Source organism: Misgurnus anguillicaudatus, chromosome 10 (assembly GCF_027580225.2).
Source record: "Misgurnus anguillicaudatus chromosome 10, ASM2758022v2, whole genome shotgun sequence".
In the NCBI taxonomy this organism is placed as follows: Eukaryota; Metazoa; Chordata; class Actinopteri; order Cypriniformes; family Cobitidae; genus Misgurnus; species Misgurnus anguillicaudatus.
In genome coordinates this window covers 25,733,175-25,756,590 of record NC_073346.2, presented here as the reverse complement: position 1 = coordinate 25,756,590, position 23,416 = coordinate 25,733,175, and the positions used below count along the sequence as shown (strand labels likewise).

The 23,416-nt window shown below is 37.8% G+C and overlaps 1 protein-coding gene across 1 annotated transcript; it reads left to right on the top strand.

The window, feature by feature from the left end:
- The first annotated feature begins 353 nt into the window (after nt 1-353).
- dgat1b (diacylglycerol O-acyltransferase 1b) lies at nt 354-23,394 on the top strand. Its single transcript, XM_055210873.2, has 17 exons — nt 354-900; nt 1,780-1,867; nt 2,727-2,767; nt 4,445-4,530; nt 5,143-5,195; nt 10,077-10,182; nt 11,528-11,656; nt 12,823-12,894; nt 13,931-14,034; nt 14,307-14,345; nt 14,447-14,488; nt 14,577-14,621; nt 14,807-14,919; nt 16,411-16,476; nt 16,667-16,754; nt 22,214-22,276; nt 22,454-23,394. Exons 1-17 carry the CDS (start codon nt 698-700, stop codon nt 22,616-22,618), a joined length of 1,503 nt encoding a protein of 500 aa, XP_055066848.2. The 5' UTR covers nt 354-697; the 3' UTR covers nt 22,619-23,394.
- Nucleotides 23,395-23,416: the final 22 nt, after the last annotated feature.

Here is a 23,416-nt window from a genome sequence, read left to right as displayed (position 1 = left end):
CAACCCAGTAACTTAGTTTTTGAGTAAACCGTTCTCTGCAAGCTGGTGAAAAAATCGTAATCGAAATTTGTCTCCCCTTATTATGTCAGAGGGGGTTAATACAACACTATTTCAACCCCGGCACTGCTATTTTGTGCAGAGATCACCTCATTTGCATTTTAAAGGATACACCCCAAAACTGCACATTTTGCTCACACTTACAAAGTGGCAATAACATGCTATAACAAATTATCTATATGGTATTTTGAGCTAGAACTTCACATACGTACTCTGGGGACACCAAAGATTTATTTGACATCTTAAAAAAGTAATGTGAAATGTCTCCTTTAACAAAGTGTAGTAACACTGGTGAATGTTTGCTTGGGACAAGTTGCCTCTTATGGCAGCAGAGTTTCACTGCAATCCTGTACTGACGTCGGCTACACGTGTCGTTTTGAACGGGAGAATGAAAACGCGGAAATAGATCCTGGGAAAGTCGTAAACCTGACCGAGAATCTTACTAATACTAACGTGCTAAAGTCCACGCGGATTTATGTGAGTCAAGTAGTGTTGCTGCAAATCTTGCGTCATCTTAAGATATTGCAAAACTAATGGTTTGCGTACAACTTGTCTATCCGGTTGCAAAGCCAAATGAAACTCCTGAGTGGACTTGGGTCATTTAATTCGCTTGCTTGCTTGCTATAGATTTGCTTGAAATATGATTGACAAAGATGATTTTAGGCCCGTGACGCGGAGTCGCAGACGCGCGACTATCACAAACGTCAAGACCGAAACAGTGCAGCCCAGAAACGGCGCGACGTCAGGAGTCAAAAGCGCATCCAAGACGCCCGAGTTTCTCCCTAAAAACTTCCAGCTGAATGAAGACAGCAAACGAAAATGCGATCGATACGATCAAATGAGGTGAGATTCAGTATACGTTATTAAAATGCATAGGTTGTAGTATCGTTATAAGAGTCATTTGGGAACTATGTGAATGTGAATGGTCAAGTTTACGTCATATACAGTACGGTGCACATGCGTACTGTGTACAGTAAGGCAGAGTAGAGTGGGAATGTGGTGTTAATAATTATTTTGTCCAAGAAGACGAGTTAAAAACTCATTTAATTTAATTTAATTTTCCTTTTATGGGATTTATATTCCATATAGTTACTGAAAACTGTAAAAAAAGATTATTGACTTTGACGAAGGCATAAAATCATATAAAAAATGAATTGTCTTCAAATGTATTTAATATTATGTGAATATTAAGGATTCTCATAACTACATACAGTAATTCTTAACATTTTAAAACTTATTACATGTTAATAATAACCTACTGTACCTTACCCAACTTTTAATTACATTTAGCAGGTGCTTTTATCCAAAACAATTTAGTGCATTCAAACTATAGCCTACTTTTTATGAGTATGTGTGTTCCATGGAGATCAAACCAATGATCTTTGTGCTGCTATCAGAGTCCTCTACCAATTAAGCAACAGGAACACAACCTTTTGACACTGCACACAATAACCTTATGGATCCGGACACTTTCACCGTGCTTTGTGATAAATGTGTTATCAAAGTACTGCAGTGTTGATTTTTGCTGTAGTCTAGAACTTGGCCTTTTACCCTGAGGGCCTTTTTGCCTTCTCATGGTTATTGTATCTTATCGTTTCATGTATCAATTGAGAAAATTACCTTTCTGGACCCTGTAAATAGTTTAATAATTATGCCCAGAAACATCTCGCTCAGCTGGTTCTCCATTCTCTTATCACTTCATCTTCTCTTTTTCACCCCCAGTTGCCACAAAATGCAGGAGTCAATGCTCAGTTCTGCAAGCACGTTCAAAAACTACAGAGGCATTCTGAATTGGTGTGTGGTAATGCTGGTGAGTGTGAAACTGTCACATATACACACTTTGAGTTATAGGGAGTGACTGCATGCTTTGACTTGCCTACTCGTATAGTTCTAGTAACACATCAGTCGGGCTAGTAAACATTCCTTCTCATTCAGAGGTGCCGACCGTGATTAGTACAGATAATCTTTATTGCTTCTCACATCAGGTGTTAACAGAGATTAAAGGAGGTTGGATATTGTGTCATATACTGAATAGATACTGTTTTTAATTTTAAGACACACGCAGAATGAATAATTAGTTTTAAATGAGGAAAACCCAGACTAGTAACGCACGTCTTTTGCAGTGACACATTTTAAGTAATGTTGGATGGTGCGTGACAATCATATGGTATGTGTTGATTAGTGTGTCTGTTTATGGAGACACACTTAAAGCCAAACGACACCTAAAAATAAACAGCATGAAACAGCTTGTCTGTCTAAACACTAACTGAACATGGAGCATAGCCAGCCAAGTCCTCATCTCCGAAACTGTGAAGAATACATTCACGCTTCTCAGCGTACCGTTAATGTGAGCTATGAGATGAATCTATTTTGTCATCACAATATTTTTTCAGCCTCGCCGGACTTGTTTCATATTCCAGTGTACAGTGTGCATTTGCATTTTCGTTCTATATCTAGGAATATGTTCGTCTGTCTCTGGTGCAGATTTATGGACATGAATTTCAATATATCTCTGCAAACTGTAAGCAGACGTGATGAAAGATCTTTGTGTAGATGGTGTTTTTTATTCCGGAGGTTGCAGCGTGTTTAGTCAGTCATATAGTGATGTATTCTTGGTGGTGCCTTTTCATTTATTTTTTTAATGTATGTCTGCTTTGTTTGTACTGTAGGTTTTGAGCAATGCACGACTGTTCTTGGAAAACCTTCTCAGGTATGAACAAGTATTTATACAGTTCACTTACTGTATATCGCCACTATACAGGTGTTTTATGCAGATTTATGGACATCTATGTGCTAGTTTGACATTATGATTTTTTTTTATTATCTGAATTTACAAAACATACTGAAAATGTGTTTCTCTGCCTAACCAAATGGTCAGAACTGTGCAAAAGTCTAAAGCTGCGCTTACACCAGCCGCGGTAGAGGCGGCGAAAACGCACTATTCGCGCGTAGTTGGACGCTTGAACATTTGAGTTTACTCGCTTCATTCGTGCGTGAAAGTCGCGCATGAAATTCTAGTCATTCGAGATATTCACACGGAAATTCGCGTCATGGGAAGGGCTTCTGCGACTCTGCTGAGACTCCGCTCGCTTCCTGTAATCACGTCACTACTACAGCAAGGTCCTGATTAGTTAACGCGGCGCGGAAATCCACCGAAGTTCAGATTTTTCAACTTTTCAACTCAATTATAAAAAACAACAAATCTAATTCTGGCATGGTGGTCTTATGCTGCGTTTACACCAGCCGCGGTAGAGGCGGCAAGCGCGGGTGATTTACATGTTGCGCGTTCCACGCCATTCGTGCCGCGCCTACCGCGCCGCAGGATGCCTAATCGCGTCTTTGCATTTACTTGACATGTAAATCACCCGTGCTTGCCGCCTCTATCGCTGCTGGTGTAAACGCAGCATAAGGCCACCATGCCAGAATTAGATTTGTTGTTTTTGCAACGTTAGAGTGATCATATATAATTGTTTCTCAGTCTCTTTAATGGAATAAATCCAGAAAATACAGAAAATTTGTATATAGTATTAAAAACTATAAAAATGTAAACTGATGTGTCAAGTTTTTAGGGTAAACTCCCCTTTCACTTGAGCATTAGCAGGAAACTGCAGGATCTCTTAAAACTAAATAAAATTAAATCCTAATTTCTAATTTCTTTTTACTTCAAAAACACTCAAGATGTGTTTAGTGCCAAGAGAGGTCACACTAAACACTGACGATGCCTAAAGAAGACATTTAGTCCTGAAAATTTTAATTTTAATTTTTTGTACATATTTTTCCAGTATTTTCTGTTTGTATCTTAATTAAATAGATTGAAAAATAAATATGTATGGACATTAAAACTTCTAAAACAACAAGTCTGGTGGTGGTGGCCTAAGACTTTTGCACAGTACTGTATGTTTTATTATTTTTTTATAATGTGTTACCCTAGACAATATGTACATAGAAAGCAGATCGGTATATATGATCCCTGCATCCTTTTGCACTGCAAAAAAACAATTGAGCTACAGCAACACAATTTCAATTAACGTGCTGTATCCCAAAAACATGCAGTTCTGTATTGTGTTTTGAAAGTTATACTGAAGATGTTGAGTCTATAGGGCTTATTTGATAAGTGTACAGGCTGAACCCCATGCTGTGTGGACCATATGCTGCCATCATGTTGCCTACTGCTCCATGCAGACAGTATGTATACAGCTGCCTGCTGATACTGCCTGCCAGTATAGCACTGCAAATAATCCACAGTTCAGAGTGAGGCTTTTAATAGGGGAGAAATACGGGAATTTGAAGCATCTGTTAAATGCGTATGAGTGAAAAAGTAGATGTTTATAAATGTATTGACTTTTAAGAGTTGGTTTGATTTGTACTTTAATGTACATCCACTCAGGTATGGCATTTTAGTGGACCCCATTCAAGTGGTATCATTGTTCCTCACGGACCCTTATAGCTGGCCAGCTGCATGCTTGGCTATAGGTATGGATTTTCTAAAATATTTTTCTTCTGTTTTTTGTAAACAAGGAAGATTTTTTTTAAAGATTAGTTTACCCAAAAAGAAATTGAAAATATTTACTGAAAATCTTGACATCCCGTTATCTTTTTTTTTAGACTTGTACAGTTCATCTTCATTGTAATTATAGAAGGTTCAAAATAAATTTTTAGGTTGCATTTAAGAAAAAAAACTAATGCAAATTGTGTTTAGTTTTATTTATTTTTTTAACTTTAGCCATTGTACACAAAGCGATTTAATTGTATACCTGCCTCATGTACTGTAGCAGGTGGTGTTATTGTCTAATGTATAATAGCCATAAATACAGCGTGCATGCATGTGTGTGCGCGCATGCTAGCCATGTGCCCTATTAAAAGGTTAATCCTATAAATTAAATGTACAGTTTATACCTTCTTCTGTTTCATTACACCCTAAAAAAAATAACTGTGTGAAATGTGTTTTGTATTCAAGCTGCTTTTTTATTTACTATGAAATTTTTCCTGAAAATCTTACAAAACACTAGCTAACCGCTGAAGCGAACTATGCTTTCATTACCAAAACGGCATTCATTTGACAGTATAATAATTCTTTTCTTGCAGTTTCTAATGTGTTCATACTTGTGGCATTGTACACAGAGAGAAGACTAGCTATGGTGAGTTCAAAAGCCATTCGCATTTAATCTTGATTTCATCCGTTTATCATAATGAATGAAGTCATTGTCATAGTAATGTAAAGATTCACTGTGTTCACTTAACGCAGTATAATTTAGGGTTTGGAACGATACTATTATGGGTTGCCAGTTCTAAAGAGATCAATTTAGAACGTAAATTTGATTTATTGCATTTTAAAAAGCCTGACATATTTGGAAGAGCTTGCAAATGTGAATGGAGTATCAGCACATTTACTGAACTGGCTTAATGGAAACTGAGTGAATTTGCAGTAAACAGTTCAGGCATTTTGCTGATATTGACTAGGATCTGACTGAAAAGGTACGGTCAGAGTTTATAAAGTAAATGCACTATGTTCAACATTCACCAAATTCAAATTGTTTGGGATTGTTTTGTTGGCTGATTTGTTTTATTTTTAATGGGTTTTATTTGTGCAATAATGTCATTGTGATTTGTCGTTGTGTTGTTTTTGTTGATTTGTATGATCATATTATTATTAAATACACTCACCCAAAGGATCATTAGGAACACCTGTTCAATTTCTCAATAATGCAATTATCTAATCAACCAATCACATGGCAGTTGCTTCAATGCATTTAGGGGTGTGGTCCAAACTGAATGTCAGGATGGGAAAGAAAGGTGATTTAAGCAATTTTGAGCATGGCATTGTTGTTGGTGCCAGACGGGCCGGTCTGAGTATTTCACAACCTGCTCAGTTACTGGGATTTTCACGCACAACCATTTCTAGGGTTTACAAAAAATGGCGTGAAAAGAGACATCCAGTATGTGCAGGGTCCCCGCGGGTCCTTAAAAAGTCTTAAAACGTCTTAAATAAAATTTTCGATTTTTAAGGTCTTAAAATGTCTTAAAATCTGGAATTTCCACTAAGAAGGTCTTAAATTTCATGTCAGACTCTTCAGTTTCCCATACATTGTTATATTTCATAGATTTTCTATATGTATTTGTAGTATTATAATTGTAATATTTTAGTATTAAAACGGCTTAATTCATTGTTTCGAGCGCAGCGGCGCCTCTCTCGTGTGCGCGTGCTTCTCTCTCTCTCATGCTGCGTCGTGTAGCACCTCACACATGGCACGTGGGGGAAAGAATTAAAAGTGTTTATTCTCTCATATTTTATATATACGCGATCTACAATAATACTTTTACTTTTAAAAGCGCTTATAACACAACAAGACAAGAAGAGCAACGGTAAAGCTCTGCTCTGCATGAGACACTCAGGTAATGTAGCCAAAATCACCTCGTAATGTTATATATAACATATTGTCAGAAGCGTTTAGCTATAAATCAGGATTTAAGCAGTAAGTAACGTAGTTGGATTAAACACGAGGGTCGTGTTAACTTATTGGGTCGTGTTTAGTCACAATTTTTTAGTCAGTAACCCTATTTATATACAAAGGCTCGCATTGACCGTGAGACAGACGCATTTCAGTCAGTTCAGACACTCACAGGGCACACCTTGTATTTATCACGCTGAGAAATAAGAGATAAATTGTCCTGCTATATTCAATAAATGGACGAGGCGCATGGCAGTTCTGTCGAGTTTAGCTGCTTCCTTCGAGCGCCACAAAACCGACACGCAGATAACATCAGGGTACCGCGAGAAATCTTGCGAAGGAGGCTGATTTCAAATCGCTCTCGCGTTACTCTGATGTCATCCACTTGTTTTTTTTTGCAGCGCCTAATGAAGTCGTTCACACAATGCATCCTATCAGGCAATCAAACATAAACGAGAAGTTGTTTCTGGTGATGTTATCCCGCTGCTAGCACGTTCATTACTAACATGGATTTAACGGAGTGGAAGTTGGATGAGCAAGATCCGATGAATGCGGTAGATATAACCCACTTTTTAAGCATTTTGATTTTACGATTCCTGGACGAAATCCTTGCCGTTGATCAAAGACAATGAAAGCTAATATTGGGGAATAAAGCCAAATTCGTGCTAAATTATTATTGATTCAGCCAAAAACTCCAACAGCTTTGCAACCAGAAGCTTTAGTTACCTGAAATTAAGAAAAGTACTAGAGGCTTCCTGAAATATAAAATGTAATTGAGATGCATTTCATTATTATTGCCCTTTCATCATTAAATGTTCTGCAATACTGTATGTGTACAGTAAGCTCAAGTTAAAAGAGTACAATTCTATAATCCACTTAAAGTGCTCTATTTTCGTGTACTAATGTTGTACTTAATATAGCCTACATTTTTTTGTTCTTTAGTACATTAATATGAAATATGCTAAAATGTAATTTAAAAATGTATTTAGGTACCACTTGAAATAAATTTGAACCCATCTTTGTATGAAAGATGAGTACACTTTAACTTCAAGTGGTACATTTTTGTTATATGTTAAATGCATTTCAGTTCATATTAATGTAATCTCAAAATAACACTGATAACGACACTTAGATGTTTTTAAGATTATCTTAAGTACTAAAGTAGAAACTTTGTATTATGTACAAAACTATTTTGTAAAAATAGGGCACTTTAAAGGGATAGTTCAACCAAAAATAACAATACTGTCATAATTTTCTCACTCTCACGTTTTTACAAACCTGTATACATTTTTTTGTTCTAAAAAACACAAAGGAAGATATTTTTAGGAATGTTTGTAATCAAACCTTTAATGAGTCCCATTCACTTCCATAGTAGGATAAAGTATAATATGAAATTCAATGGGGCCCATTAACGGTTTGTTTACTAAACATTAGGTAAAATTAAACAGTTAGCAAAAACTTGGGTGGGGCCGAGGGGTCACAAATACCCCTCTCCTGAAATCTCACTCCAAACTTTTGGTAAAACTTGAGAGCCCTAATATCCATGTCCGACAACAAAACAGATTATATGTAAAAATATAATTAAATTGTGTTAAAATACAATATAACTCAATTAACCTACTTAAGTCTGTGTCATTAATGTTAATCAAACAACCTAAGACAAAGAGAAAATACCTTCTGTAGCTCTAAAAACCCCTTTTATTCTGATCTGAACCATGAGTTTTGTGATCCGTCACACCCCTATTTTGTAATGTTCTGGGCTGTCCTCCATGTCTTTTTTAAAATGCTAAGAAGGGCCAGAATTTATAAATTAACTGAAGTACCTTAAAGGCAGATTTTTACATACACAGTCAACCATGTCAAAATTGTTAGGCGAATTAGCACTTAGTATAAAAGTTGTTGTTTCCCTGTGATGTGTCTTGAGTGTGGCTCAGGCGAGCTGTGCCGTGCTATGCTTCAACACAAAATTCTGTGTCGTGTCGCGCTGAACGTTTTCCTGTTTTTTATGATAAAGTCTTAAATTTTTATTTTAGAGGACTTAAAAAGGTCTTAAAAGTCATTAAATTTGCTGTTAAAAAATGTGCAGATACCCTGATGTGGCAGTCATGTGGGCGAAAATGCCTTGTTGATGCTAGAGGTCAGAGGAGAATGGGCAGACTGATTGAAGCTGATAGAAGAGCAACTTTGACTGTAATAACCACTCGTTACAACCGAGGTATGCAGCAAAGCATTTGTGAAGCCACAACACGCACAACCTTGAGGCGAATGGCCTACAACAGCAGAAGACCCTTCCGGGTACCATTCATCTCAACTACAAATAGGAAAAAGAGGCTACAATTTGCACGAAAATGTTAAAAAATGTTGCCTGGTCTGATGAGTCTCGATTTCTGTTGAGTCATTCAGATGGTAGAGTCAGAATTTGGCATAAACAGAATGAGAACATGGATCCATCATGCCTTGTTACCACTATGCAGGCTGATGGTGGTGGTGTAATGGTGTGGGGGATGTTTTCTTGGCTCACTTTAGGCACAATATTTAAATGCCGCGGCCTACCTGAGCATAGTTTCTGACCATGTCCATCCCTTTATGACCACCATATACCCATCCTCTGATTGCTACTTCCAGCAGGATAATGCACCTTGTCACAAAGCTCGAATAATATGAAATTTGTTTTCTTGAACATGACAATAATTTCACTGTACTAAAATGGCCCCCACAGTCACCAGATCTCAACCCAATAGAGCATCTTTGGGATGTGGTGGAACGGGAGCTTTGTGCCCTGGATGTGCATCCCACAAATCTCCATCAACTGCAAGATGCTATCCTATCAATATGGGCCAACATTTCGAAAAGAATGCTTTCAGCACCTTGTTGAATCAATGCCACATAGAATTAAGGCAGTTCTGAAGGCAAAAGGGGGTCAAACACAGTATTAGTATGGTGTTCCTAATAATCCTTCAGGTGAGTGTAGGTGATGTGATTGTTTTACTGTGTTATGGTCATGTATCAATTGATTATGTCGTTAAAGACCCTATGAATTTATTAGACAATCACAGTTTTTCTTGTTGACATATATTCAATTAAACCCACAACTTTAGGTTTACAGAGACACATCCAGGTGGATTTTTCACTTTTAATTGCATCACAGCCATTAAATGATTTGCTAGTTATTTTCAGTATAGAGTTTTAGAGAGCATTTGGTTTGACAAAAACTGTATTTTAGTGGATCAATATTTTTTATTCGTTTTCCCGAGAGTAAAGGACTGTAAATTTTAAATGCATATATCTGCTAAAAGTGAATTTTGTCAATATTTATGTGTACACTTGTTAATGTTTATGAGTACACATGGCATATAGATTGAGCTCAAACCTCAGCCTGATAGCCTAAGGGCCACAAAACTCCAATATTGATTTCGTGTGGTCTTTAAGTTCCTGGCTGTTATGTTGTGTGCTGTTTGGTTTGATTGTGATGTCATGCATGTCAGGTTGTGTTGCATTGTCTACAGTAATAACTATATTGTCGTACTTGTGGTTGGATTTTGGTCAGTGTTTCTTTATTGTATTTTTCAGGGGTCGATCAGTGAGAAAGTTGGCCTGCTGATTTATATCTTCAACTTAACCGTCGTCATATGTTTTCCTATGATGGTCATTTTGAAGCTGCCATCTATCACACCAGGTGAGATTGTACATTATAAAAGTCTTAAACACGCACATAATTGACTCTTTTGTGCTTTCTGATATATTTTCTCCTCATTGTTGTTTTCTATTATAATATGCCTGTCAGGTGACCCAGCTTTGAAAAATGTTTGGGTACACCCAGTGTTTTGACTAAACAAATCTTTTATACCAGTAATCTGATTTTACAGGATCAGCTGGCATGTAAATGGTGTTTTTATTCATACTGTACTAGCTACAGTATACTTCTCAAAGTTTTGAACACATTGGGTCAGTGCTGTGGTTAATGTGATGCATTTTTTTAATTATTAGTTAAAAAAATAAAGATATCCTATCCTTGTATCCCTCTCCTCACTACTGCTGCAAACCCGTCTGCCCATGAAAAAGCCTCTTAATTCATTTTTTTGTTTTGGTGTGAAGAAAGAAAAAGCCATTCTTGATGCACAACTCATTTCCCATCATTAAACTGGATTATTTATAACACATCAGCATTATATCAACCATCAGCTCACTATTCACTTAAATATTGGTATGCCCCCCGTACACTTGATGGGTTTGCGATGGTTTACAACATGATACCTAAGCTGTGGACATTTTTAAAAAATTGTACGTCTACAACAGAATATATAATATAAGAAATATGAACAGTTTAGAGGTGACTTGTTTTCCATTAACTGTGTTTGTAAACTCCGAAAGTGACTTTTCTTACAGCCCTCGCTCAGTGACGGTATAATGATGCGTTATATTTCTTCTCACATCAGAGATGATGTCCAGCATCATAAGCACTCCTCTATATCATCAAGTGTGATATTCATTTCACAACCTGTACGATATTCATATCGCAATCATAAGGGCCTCCCAAGGGTTTCTTTAGTAGGGAATGTATTGCCTCATTTGCTTTCATCCATACCACGACTTTCACTGGCTCTTCCGTCCGCCCTCATCTGTTTGCTCGACGGGAGGTGAAAACGTGCCTCCATCTGTCAGCCTGGTGCCGGGCGTGGTGCCGCTGTACCAGACAGCCAGGTCAGCTCAGGGGCCGCTGTCAGTCCTGCAGCCCAGTTCGAGTCCATCTCTAGGTCATAGAGGTACTCCAGAGCCCCTGCATGGACCATTTCCACCCGGCATATGGCCGCTATTGATAAAGCAGCGGTTGAGGGAGCATACGAGTGTGGGCCAGGTCTGTGCACGCTACATTGGTGATGTGCTGGGTCACGTGACTGATGCAGTGTTGTGTTTTTGAAAACGTTTTGTTCTCACTGTGTTTGTGTTATCTCTCATAGATAGTTTGCATTTAGATTGATACATTGATTCTGTGTTTTTGTGTTTTTGTCCCCTGTGTGCAGTTGGTGGGGCGTTTGCCTTAGGAATCTACACCATCCTGTTCTTAAAATTGTACTCGTATAAGGATGTTAACAGGTGGTGCAGGGAGAGAATGCAAGTGAAGGCCCGCAGTCTCTCAAGATCTCTTTCATGTGAGTTAAAACAGCCATCATTCTGCAGCATAGACATGTCATTGCTAATTCATTATGTAGTTATAAGTTAATATTAAAAATGACTCTTAAATCAAATTTTGAGATCAGGAGCATCAAAGTTTGATTTCAGCCTTGATGTCAATCTTTGACACATGACCTTACTTCAGTCAATATTAAATATCAAGATATCAAGGTTATATTTTCACATAATGATTTTTACATTATGTAGCATAATTTTATTTAGATTTTTATGTAGATTTTATCTACCAGCCTTAAAGGGACATTCCACTTTTTTTTTAAATATACAAATTTTTTTCCGGCTCCCTTGGAGTTGAACGTTTGATTCTTGCCGTTTTGGAGTCCATTCGGCTGATCTCCGGGTCTGGTGCTACCACTTTTGGCGTGGCTTGGCGCGGTCCATTGAGTCTGATTAGACCATTGGCATCGTGCTCAAAAATAACCAAAGAGGTTCGATGTTTTTCCTATTTAAAACTTGACTCTTCTGTAGTTGCAATGTGTAGTAGGACCGCGTACGATATTACACAGCAGCCGAAAATGGTCCCCTTAGTATCTTTCAATAGCAGGGGACTATTTTCGGGCACTACGTAATATCATTCCGCGTCCTGGAGCCATGGTACGGCAGAAAAGTCCTTAGTTATTACGCCAGAATGAGAGTATAGTTCCTAGCCATATCTGCCTAGAAAATCACAGCTTTTAATTTTCTGTCTGTCTTAGTACACGATGTAACTACAGAGTCAAGTTTTAAATAGGAAAAATATTGAAAAACTCTTTGGTTATTTTTTAGCAAAATCCTAATGGTCTAATCAGATTCAGTGGATTGTGCTGGGCTATGCTAGACGTGTTACCGCCAGAAACGGAGATCGGCTGAGTGGATTCCAAAGCGGTAAAGATCTAGTGTTTAACTCTAGGGGAGCTGGAAAATATTTTTTTCGAAAAAGTGGAGTGTCCCTTTAACGCTGTCTTAACCAGACGTAATGCACTAAAGTGACACAGTTCGATATGTTTTCCAGTGAATACTTAATTACCAAACCAATGCATCATGAGTTGCAGAATACAGCCACTCTTTCCCAATACAGAAGCTCCTCAATCGTTTACAGAGCTTCTGCCAAGTTTCTTTATTTCTTGACAGTTGCTGTTTGCTTTAGGTCCAACACCTCAGTCTGTGCCCAGCAGTATGCAGGCTCAGGTGTCTTACCCAGGAAATCTCTCTCTCAGAGGTAAATCATTCAGTTTTTACAGTCCAGTCACGAAACGTTTCTTATGATCCTAATTACAGATTGCTTATGATATTAAACCGTTATTTTGTAAGAAGTGCTTCTGTTATCTTTAAAATGTTTTATCTGATATCTAAAGTAAAATTAAAGTGGATGTACTGTAGTTTAGACAAAAGGAATGTCAGTCATCTTGTGGTACGTATCATGGATCACGATATGCCATTTGCTCTGCGGTATGTTGCGGTACATTGCAATATTGTGTTTTAAGAATATACTAGGATATAATTTTAGGAAAGCTGTCATTGAGGACTCACCACCATATGCAAATCTTAGCAAAATATATTTTGCCGCGGCCCTATGCTAGTACTGTACTCCTGTCACTGTTTAAAGGGGACATATCATGAAAATCTGACGTTTTCCATGTTTAAGTGCTATAATTGGGTCCCCAGTGCTTGTATCAACCTAGAAAATGTGAATAAGATCAACCCTGTATCTTAGTTTTGGTAAACCATTCTCTGCAAGCATGTGAAAAAAATAGGTAGATTTGGCTTTGCCTTGATGTCAGAAGGGGATACCGCCCCTTAATCTGCACTATCCAACCACGGCACTGCCATATAGTGCAGAGATCATTTGCATTTTAATGGACACCCCCAAAAACACCACATTTTTGCTCACATCTACAAAGTGGCAGCTTAAACATGTTATAATAAATGATATGTGGGGTATTTTGAGCTAAAACTTCAAATACATACTCTGGGGACAACAAAGATTTATTTTACTTTTTTAAAAAAGTCTTGTGAAATGTCCCCTTTAAGTTCAGAGATAAGAGTGGTTAGGATGTAAACTCTAAGTAAAACATGAATCGTGAATCTGAGTCATGAAATTGTATGATTTTTTTTTATATATATAATGTAATATCACATTATTGAGAATTTATACAGTGTTGCCCAACAAAATATTACGATACTCACATGTATAGATATTTGCTTGCACCCCTACATATTTTGTCTGTTGATCGGTGTGCATTTGACTTTTTCAGACATGTATTATTTTGTCTTTGCACCAACCCTGTGCTATGAGCTGAATTTTCCACGTTCCGAATCCATACGGATGGGATTTCTGCTAAGGAGGCTCTTTGAGATGGTAGGCTATTGATATGGACATATCTCCTGTCAGCATTGTTGTTTGCCAATAAGTTTGTTCACTCTAAAAATACAATATGACAGCTTGTGTATTTTGCACATATCTTAAATCTAAGAATTAGATTTAGTTGTTGACTGTCATAGCTCAAAAATCTGAAAATTTCATAGCAGTTACAGCAATTGCACATTTAATTCACACACAATAAAAATAACATGGTTAACATTTCGCTTTATTTTTAGCTTGAAATTAAAATCTCCACTTGTCTATTGCAGTTGTTTTTCACTCAGTTATTGGTTGGTTTAACACAGCAGGTAAGTGGCATAGTGCATTCTGGGGGAAAATATGTTTCAAACCTGTAATTTTCATGTCTGAGTTATAGCTCATATCTGTTGTTCTTTCTGTTTTCTATAAGTGGATGGTGCCAGTCATTCGAAGTTCAATGAAGCCATTGCAGGTGTGTTGTGCTTTAACTGCTGTTGCTCTGTGCTTAAGGGACAAGCGCTGTATCTAGTTCTTTAAAATCATCATTTATCATTTTGCAGGAAATGGACTACAAGAGAATGACTGAACGACTGCTTAGACTGGCTGTGAGTATTTAGAGGGTCAATGTTTTATCCACAAAATACAAACACAATGCTTAATTAAAGAACATGTGATTTCTTGTGATTTTGTGCTGTTTGGTTGCACAGATGTTTGCTTAGGTGTTATTTTAAAAGAAAATATGAAGAACTACAATCAAGGGAACAAACACTATATCATACTGTTGTTCTAGGTCCCCAACCACCTCCTCTGGTTGATTTTTTTCTACTCCTTTTTCCATTCTTCAATGAACTTTGTGGCCGAGCTGTTAAGGTTTGGAGATCGAGAATTCTACAGGGACTGGTGGTGAGTGATCCATTTTCTTGAAAAAAATCCGGATGGTTTGCTCACCACCATGTCATCCAAAATGTTGATGTCTTTCTTTGTTCGGTCGAGAAGAGGTTGTGTTTTTTGAGGAAAACATTCCGGGATTTTTCTCATTTTGATGGACTTTAGTGGACCCCAGCACTTAGCAGTTTTAATGCAGTTTAGAGTTGCAGTGTCAAGGGACTCTAAACGATCCCAATCAAGGCATAAGGGTCTTATCTAGCGAAACGATTGTCATTTTTGACAAGAAAAATAAAAAATATGCACTTTTAAACCACAACTTCTCGTCTATCTCCGGTCATGTGACGTGCCAGTGCGACCTCATGTAATTGCGTAATGCCGTGGAAAGTTCACGTGTTACATGAAACGCACATTTGTGGACCATTTTAAACAATAAATTGACACAAAGACATTAATTAGTATCATTCCACATACAACAACATCGGAACGGTCCTCTTTCTCCACACTTTCGCATACGTCATCCCTGACCTCTTCATGTGATGACGTATTACCTGAGCTCGCGCTGGAGCATCACAGGAACGGAGATAGACGAGAAGTTTTGGTTTAAAAGTGCATATTTTTTATTTTTCTTGTCAAAAATGACAATCGTTTAACTGGATAAGACACTTATGCCTCGTTTGGGACCGTTTAGAGTCCTTTGAAACTGCAATTTTAAACTGCATTAAAACAGTTAAGTGTTGGTGTCCATTAAAGTCCATTAAAATTAGAAAAATCTGGAATGTTTTCCTTGGGAAACATAATTTCTTCTCGACCGAACAAAAAAAGACATCAACATTTTGAATGACATGGTGGTGAGTAAATTATCTGGATTTTTTTTAAAGAAAATCGACTAATCCTTTAACTTTTTAAAGTAAAAATCTGCTGTGGTGCTACACTATGTGGCGGTTTCCCAGACAGGGATTAACTAGTCCTAGACTAGAATTATTGTAAGAGCATGTGTTTAAACTGAAAACAACTTACACTGACATATCTTAAAATACACCAGTGCCCTTTGGTTAGCCTTAAAATGCATGCCAGTAATGTTTTTAGTAATGCATGTTTGTTAAAACTAGTTATATTTAATAATTAAATTAATGCCTAGTCCTGTTTTAAGATAATCCCTGTCTAGGAAACCACTCCTTTATGTTTTTGTAACTGGACTGATAAGCTTTAAAAGTATGAAATCTGGTTTATGTGTGACATCACTACCCCTTCATCATTTGCATTTCTAATGTGCAATTATGTTCAAATGTTCTTAAGTATGCAAATAGGTCACACACAAAAATTCAGTAGGTGCATATGTACATAAATTGTTATAATATTCATAATCTAAAACAGCAAATTGCAAACTTATGACTTATGGACTTTTTATAAAATGATCATTTTTATAAAATAAACCTTTAATGCACATATTGACACACAAAAACACACAGGTAGTGAAAGTGACTCACTGTGTTTTTTTGTTTTTAGGAACTCAGAGACGATAACATACTTCTGGCAAAACTGGAATATTCCCGTGCACAAATGGTGTCTCCGGTGAGTGAATGGAGGTTTCGAAAGCGACTGCAGACAGCTTTAGGGTGGCAAGATGAAATACGACACAGTAAAGCTCACAGAGACTATAATGAAGAGAGACTATAATGTGGTCTGTCTGTAAGAAATATATGGTTATATACCGCTCATACTGACTGAGTTTATATGCTTCTCTCACTCCTGTTTGCAAAAGGCACTTTTACAAGCCTTTGCTGAGAAGAGGTGCCGGCAAGTTACTGAGCCAATCGGCCGTGTTTTTCGCCTCTGCTTTCTTTCACGAGGTAAGATATGCATAAATCACATGCTGTTTGAAATATTTTGTCGGGTCACGGCAAGTGAAAGTTAACAGTCTGAGCAGGGTAACAAAATGAGTGAATATCATTTTACAAATGTGGTCTTTGCAATACTAACTTTCAGTACCCTAATTTGTTTACATACAGAATGCTTAAAGGAATATTCCATTTTCTTAAAAGAAAAATCCAGATAATTTACTCACCACCATGTCATCCAAAATGTTGATGTCTTTCTTTGTTCAGTCAAGAAGAAATTATGTTTTTTGAGGAAAACATTGCAGGATTTTTCTCATTTTAATGGACTTTAATAGACACCAACAATTAACACTTAACTCAACACGTAACAGTTTTTTTCAACAGAGTTTCAAAGGACTATAAACAATCCCAAACGAGGCATAAGGGTCTTATCTAGCGAAATTGACAAGAAAAATTAAAAATATGCTCTTTTAAACCACAACTTTTCGTCTAGGTCCGGTCCAGCGCGACCTAACGTAAATGCGTAGTGACGTAAGGGAGGTCACGTGTTACATATATAAAACGCACATTTGCGGACCATTGTAAACAATAAACTGACACAAAGACATTAATTAGTATCAGTTGACATACAACAACGTAGGAACGGTCCTCTTTCAACACACTTGTAAACACTGGGGCGGAATTTCGCGTTCGTCTTCTGTGACCTCTTGACGTCATGACGTATTGCGTGGGGTCACTTGGCGCATCACAACCGGATCTAGACGAGAAGTTGTGCTTTAAAAGTGTATTTGTTATTTTTCTTGTCAAGGGTGACAGTCGTTTTGCTGGATGGGACACTTGTGCCTCGTTTGGGATTGTTTGTAGTCCTTTGAAACTCAGTTGAAAAAAACTTGCGTGTTAGGTCTTGGTTGTTGGTGTCTATTAAAGTCCATTAAAATGAGAAAAATCCTGCAATGTTTTCCTCAAAAAACATAATTTCTTCTCGACTGAACAAAGAAAGACATCAACATTTTGGATGACATGGTGGTGAGTAAATTATCTGGATTTTTCTTTAAAGAAAATGGAATATTCCTTTAAGTCTACAATTAATTAATGCGCTTGTTAAGTCTGACATCATGCGCAACCGCTTCCAGGTCCAAACGCTTTATCAGATGCCTAAAGAAAACAAGAAGTATACGAATACACATTCACAGGGTGCTGAAAAATTATTAAAAAAAAATCTCAATCTTTATCTCTATACAGACATCCCAGATGCTCTAGCTAGCAGTTTCATTTTTAGTGAATCATTTAATATCGGTGTCTAGGATGCTGTGAGACTGGAGAATGAAGGGTACACTGCAGTGATGCACGGGTTGATCCGAAATGAGCGGGTGCCTGCGGTCACCCACGGTTATGAGTCATCCAAAAATATTTTTAATGATATTCTGGTTACGGTCGGTCGGGTAGTTTGAAATAAAGATGCCAGTTAACTAATTTAAACAATTACTACTGTTAAAAAATCCGGGCCAAGGAGCGGATCGGGTACGCTATTTATTTATTTTTTGCGGTCCGAGGTGCGGGCGGGTTAGTTGAAAACGTCGGTCGGGTGTAGAGCTGCAACTAACGACTATTTCTTCTGTCGACTAATCTAGCGATTATTTTTCCGATTAGTCGACTACTCTAAACGATGATTTTTTTATTATAAATATAGTGTTGTTTTTTTGATTAGCTATTTAATCTGTTGTATAATCTGTTTTTCTACTCTCTGTCTGATCTGACAGTCATTGTTTGTTTTATTGTATTTTAACACAACTGAATGCTATTTTCACGTATTATCTGTTCTGTTGTCAGACATAAAGACTATTAAAATAGTGACTAAACATGACCCAATAACCTTGTGTTTAATCCAACCAGCTGTTACTTTAACTACTAAGTTACTAAAATCTTGATTTATAATCGGGACATCGCAGACAATTCGGCGCAAATTGAAAAATTGCCATTACACAGAGTTACTACAGAAGGCATGCGCGGGCATAGGAGAGAGAGAGCTCGCGCACAAGCACACAGAGAACCAGTGTGTGTGGGAAAACACTGCTAACCTTTCATGATAAACTCTCTCTGTCAGTAACATCTGACGTTTACGTGAAAATGCAAGTACACAGAGGAATCCGCATGGAAAACACAGCCAACTTTTAATTCTTTCACTCAGTGTCATGTATGAGAGGCGCTGTTGAGGGGCTTCACGCAGAGAGAGAGAGAGCGCGCGCCCACAAGAGAGGCACCACCAAGCGCTCACAACAATATATGAAATAAAAATGTAAATGTTGCGCCCAGTGTTGATTTTGTGGCGCACACAAACAAATCAATGTATGGTAAACACTGCCAGGAGCAGAAGCCGCCATTACGCGAGATGAATGTAAACAGCGTGACGCGTCAACGCATTTTACGCATGTCGACGTATTTTCGTAGTCAACGTAATCAGTGACGTCGACGCGTGGTTGCAGCACTAGTCAGGTGCGGGTTGTTTATACATTGACCCGCGCATCAATGGTACACTGTCAGTTTATAAAGGCTCTGATTGGTTGAATTATATTATAGGATTTCGGAAGGACATATTTAATGTCTTTAGGTCGCGTTCTTTAACGGTCCACCTGGAAACAACACAAAGTCAAAAGTATACAAGGTACACAGCATGAAGTCTTTAAAAGACATCCAAGAGTTTTGCTTGACGCAATTGTTGGAATTTAAAAAAGATATTTTAACGTGTTTGCTATTGTCGTTATCAACTGAAGAGATGTTCGTGAATTAATGATTTATTTGTTGCACACCAGTCTGTTATTGTGGAGGCATTAGGCTTGTTCGACTTCATGTGGCACCGCAAGAACCGACAGGCGAATGACATCAAAGTAACGCTCTCGTGGTACTTTGATGTCATCTCTCTGTTAATCCTTGCAGTACTGCATGAAGTCAAACAAACCTTTTTCCTCGCACCTACACATGACGCGACACAAAGCGATACGTGATTGCTTTTTACGTGTCAGTAAAATGGCCTCTTGGGTGGTCCTTGGCCATTTAGTGGCCATGGTTCCCAGACCTTCAGTAGGAATGAGACTCATAAAAGCATAGCTTAATTGTGTAATATAAATAATGGTGACCCCTTATGGTGACACTTTAGTATTGGGAACACGTATTGATTATTAATTATGACTTTTGCCTCAATAAACTCCTAATTTACTGCTAATTGATAGCTTATAATGTAGTTGTAGTGGTTAGGTTTAGGTATTGGATTGGATCAAGGGATGTACAATATGGTCATGCAGAACAAGGCATTAATATGTAATTATAAGTACTAATAAACAGCCAATATGCAGGCTAATAAGAAACTAGTTAAAAGTGCTTTTTTTGCATAGTTGTGTTTGACACATGAAAACGTCTTGGGCTACGTATGTAACTGTTGTTCCCTGAGAAGGGAACGAGACGCTGCGTCTCCCTTGCCATACTTCCTGCATCCCTGTAACGCCGTCTTTGCCGATATTTCAGATAGCGATATACTTCCTGGCTCCTGCGTCACCCTGTCTTTGTCGTTAAGCCTCACTATTGGTTGTATTTGATATACACATTCAGACGCACTTACCCCTGGAGACGTCCCCAAAGTGTCACCACAGTGAAGCAGTGTGAGTTCCCTCGAAAGGGAACTGTAAAAATGTATCTTAAAAGGTAACACGATGTAAACTTGCTCTCACTTGAAATGTCTCCCCACATTTAGTCCTTGAATTTGAGGGTATTGGACCTGGAAAGTCCTTTAAAGGTCCTTGAATTTGAAGTTAACTAAGGTGTGGGAACCCTGTTTATATTTTAAACATGAAGCAGCATTTACGGTGCATTTAATTTTTGTTTTGTGCCAAATTTATGAGTGACTCATAAATATAAGGTTTTGTAAAATTATACAAAATGTTCCTAATTCCTAAGTGGTCTCATTTCCATAACTTTTCAGTCTGAAGTAGATGCCCAGCATTTAGCCGGTACTGTAGCCACTGTTCTTCAGAAGTGATGAAGGTCAGTGCAGAGGGATGTGTAGGTTGAGGAAGAGGAAGAACAGGCTCCTATCAGGCTGCTGTTTTCTGATAAGCTGTGAGCTCAGCTGAGGGGAGGGGGGGGGGGGGGGGTGGTCGGAGAGCAATGAGAAAGGAAGATGTGTCCAATCTGCAGGTGCAGGCAGATAGTATTCTTAACAGTCTTATTAAAAAACATTGACCTTCACAGGAAGTCTCACAACTAGACTCCGGATCACAGTCATGACTCGGAAAGTTCAGATGGTGAGTCGGCCATAAATCTGAAGTTTCTCGAGAATATCTCAAAGGTATAAAGACATTGAATTTGTTTTAAAGGATTTATTTATTTAGAGGCCATATTCTTTAGGGTGTGATTTAGCCTTGATCAAGCAACAGTTGATAGACCGGTGTTGCTCTGGATTAGAGGTCAAGCACCTTGTTAAAACGACAACCGCGTTGGTCTATCCTTCAGTAATAAATTAACATCATGGGGCTCATTCTGCATTTTATGGTGCGAATCGACTTGGATGACAAACTCTGTGAATCGAAGGTTGAAATATAGTTCGAAATGAACAGAGAATCGTTTCTGCATTACGGCTTACTTTTTAAAGCATTGTTCAATGTTTAACGTTAGTAAACAGGGTTCCCACGGGTCCTTGAAATCCTTGAAAGTTTGTGAATCTGGGGGAAAAAAATCAAGGCTCTGGGAAGTTTTTGAAAATATACATATATAGATACAGGTCATTGAAAGTGCTTGAATCTGCAAGAAGTTTTTTGGGATATAAATCCAGATTATTACCTGTGTAGTGTAGGATAATATCATAAAAATTCTAGCCTTTTAAGCACACATGCTAAACTGTTCACTTTAAATGCTTATATCTTCTGTATGCAAATGTTGATTCATACCAAAATGCTTTTTTGCATAGTTGTGTTTGACACATGAAAACGTCTCAGGTTACGTATGTAACTGTTGTTCCCTGAGAAGGGAACGAAACTGCTGCTTTGCCATACTTCCTGCGTCCCTGTAACGCCGTCTTTGACAATATATCAGATAGCGATATACTTCCTGGCTCCCACGTCACCCTGTCTTTGTTGTTAAGCCTCACCATTGGTTGAATTTGATATACACATTCAGACACACTTACCCTTGCAGGCGTCCCCAAAGTCTCACCGCAGTGACGCAGCACGAGTTCCCTCGAAAGGGAACTGTAACAATGTATCTTAAAAGTAACACAATTTAACTTGAAACGTCCCACATGTAGTCCTTGAATTTGAGGGTATTGGACCTGGAAAGTCCTTGAAAGGTCCTTGAATTTGAACTAAGGTGTGGGAACCCCGAGTAAAACACAGACTTGGCAAAGCCAAAATCTGGAAGGAAACAGATTTTACAGGTATGTGTTTAATGTGAGATTATGTCTCTCTCTTTTTCTCTCTCTGCAGTACCTGGTCAGCGTTCCTCTCAGGATGTTCAGACTATGGGCATTTATGGGTATGATGGCACAGGTAAAAAATGTTTAGTCACACAGAAATACATTTGCAGTAGTATTCTTGACAGGCTTCATAAACACACATGTATTGGTTATACTAATAATCAGTCTCACATTTAATAACAATCTGAAACATACGTTGTGTATGTTTTTAATCATTTACTGTATATATAAATATAATTATTTGTTTTAGCTCCCACTGGCATGGTTCGTGGCCAGGTTTCTTCGAGGTAACTATGGAAACGCCGCTGTGTGGCTTTCGCTCATTATTGGCCAGCCCATCGCAGTTTTGATGTATGTACACGACTACTATGTCATCCACAACCAGGACACCCCAGCAGTCGATGAAGCGCTGTAGTCACACTGATCGCTGAAGTTTGTTTGAATGATATGTGGGAATGATTGTCTAGACTTGTATTTTTGCTGTAAGACATTTCGCAGAGGTAGCAGTGGGAGTACACTGATACAATTTAAAAGTACTGGCAGTCAGGTTTTTTTAATATTTATATAAACTTTCCGTTTTAAGATGTCTGTAAACTTATAGAAATACTGTAAGTAACAGCCAGTATATGCAAATGTTTGCTATTAGTTGGGATAGAAATGCACAGGAGTCTTAAGCATTTAAAATACAAGATTCATAATGTGTGCAATTGATGTTAATGGTTTTAAATGTGACTAATTGTATTGCTGGCCAACACGGTACTAGTCGGGCCAACCGTCCTAATACCATTAAGCATTTTTTGTAGCATTTGCATACAGTAGCCTATACTGTAAAAATTTTGTGAATTGTTTTATATTGGAAATAGGTTGAATGCTGTTAAATGAACTGTTTTTAATTAGATGTCAATTTATATATCTACAAAACGCTTGTGCAAGCAGAGTTTGTATGGACAGAAAGGTTTACATTTTTAAATGAATATATATCTTTAAGTAATATGTGGGAGACATTTTACTTACATTTTTGCAAAGGGAAATGGGATAAAATATTTATATGTTTCTATATTGTTTATAATTAGATTTTTATGTAACTAAACCTGTGTTATGGTACAAATGTCGTCTGTCCATAGCAAACAGCTCCGTTTGCAGTGCGCCACCCTGTGGCGGCTCTTGAGAATAAATACCCTGTGAACACTACTGTAGCACAATTATTTGTTGT

What these genes read in the sequence shown, in the direction of transcription:
- dgat1b (XM_055210873.2), top strand. Translation starts at nt 698, where the DNA reads ATGATTGACAAAGATGATTTTAGGCCCGTGACGCGGAGTCGCAGACGC. An exon ending in TTCTTGGAAAACCTTCTCAG is followed by an intron (nt 2,768 to 4,444) that starts GTATGAACAAGT and finishes ACATCCACTCAG; the next exon opens with GTATGGCATTTTAGTGGACC. An exon ending in CCTCTGCTTTCTTTCACGAG is followed by an intron (nt 16,755 to 22,213) that starts GTAAGATATGCA and finishes CTCTCTCTGCAG; the next exon opens with TACCTGGTCAGCGTTCCTCT.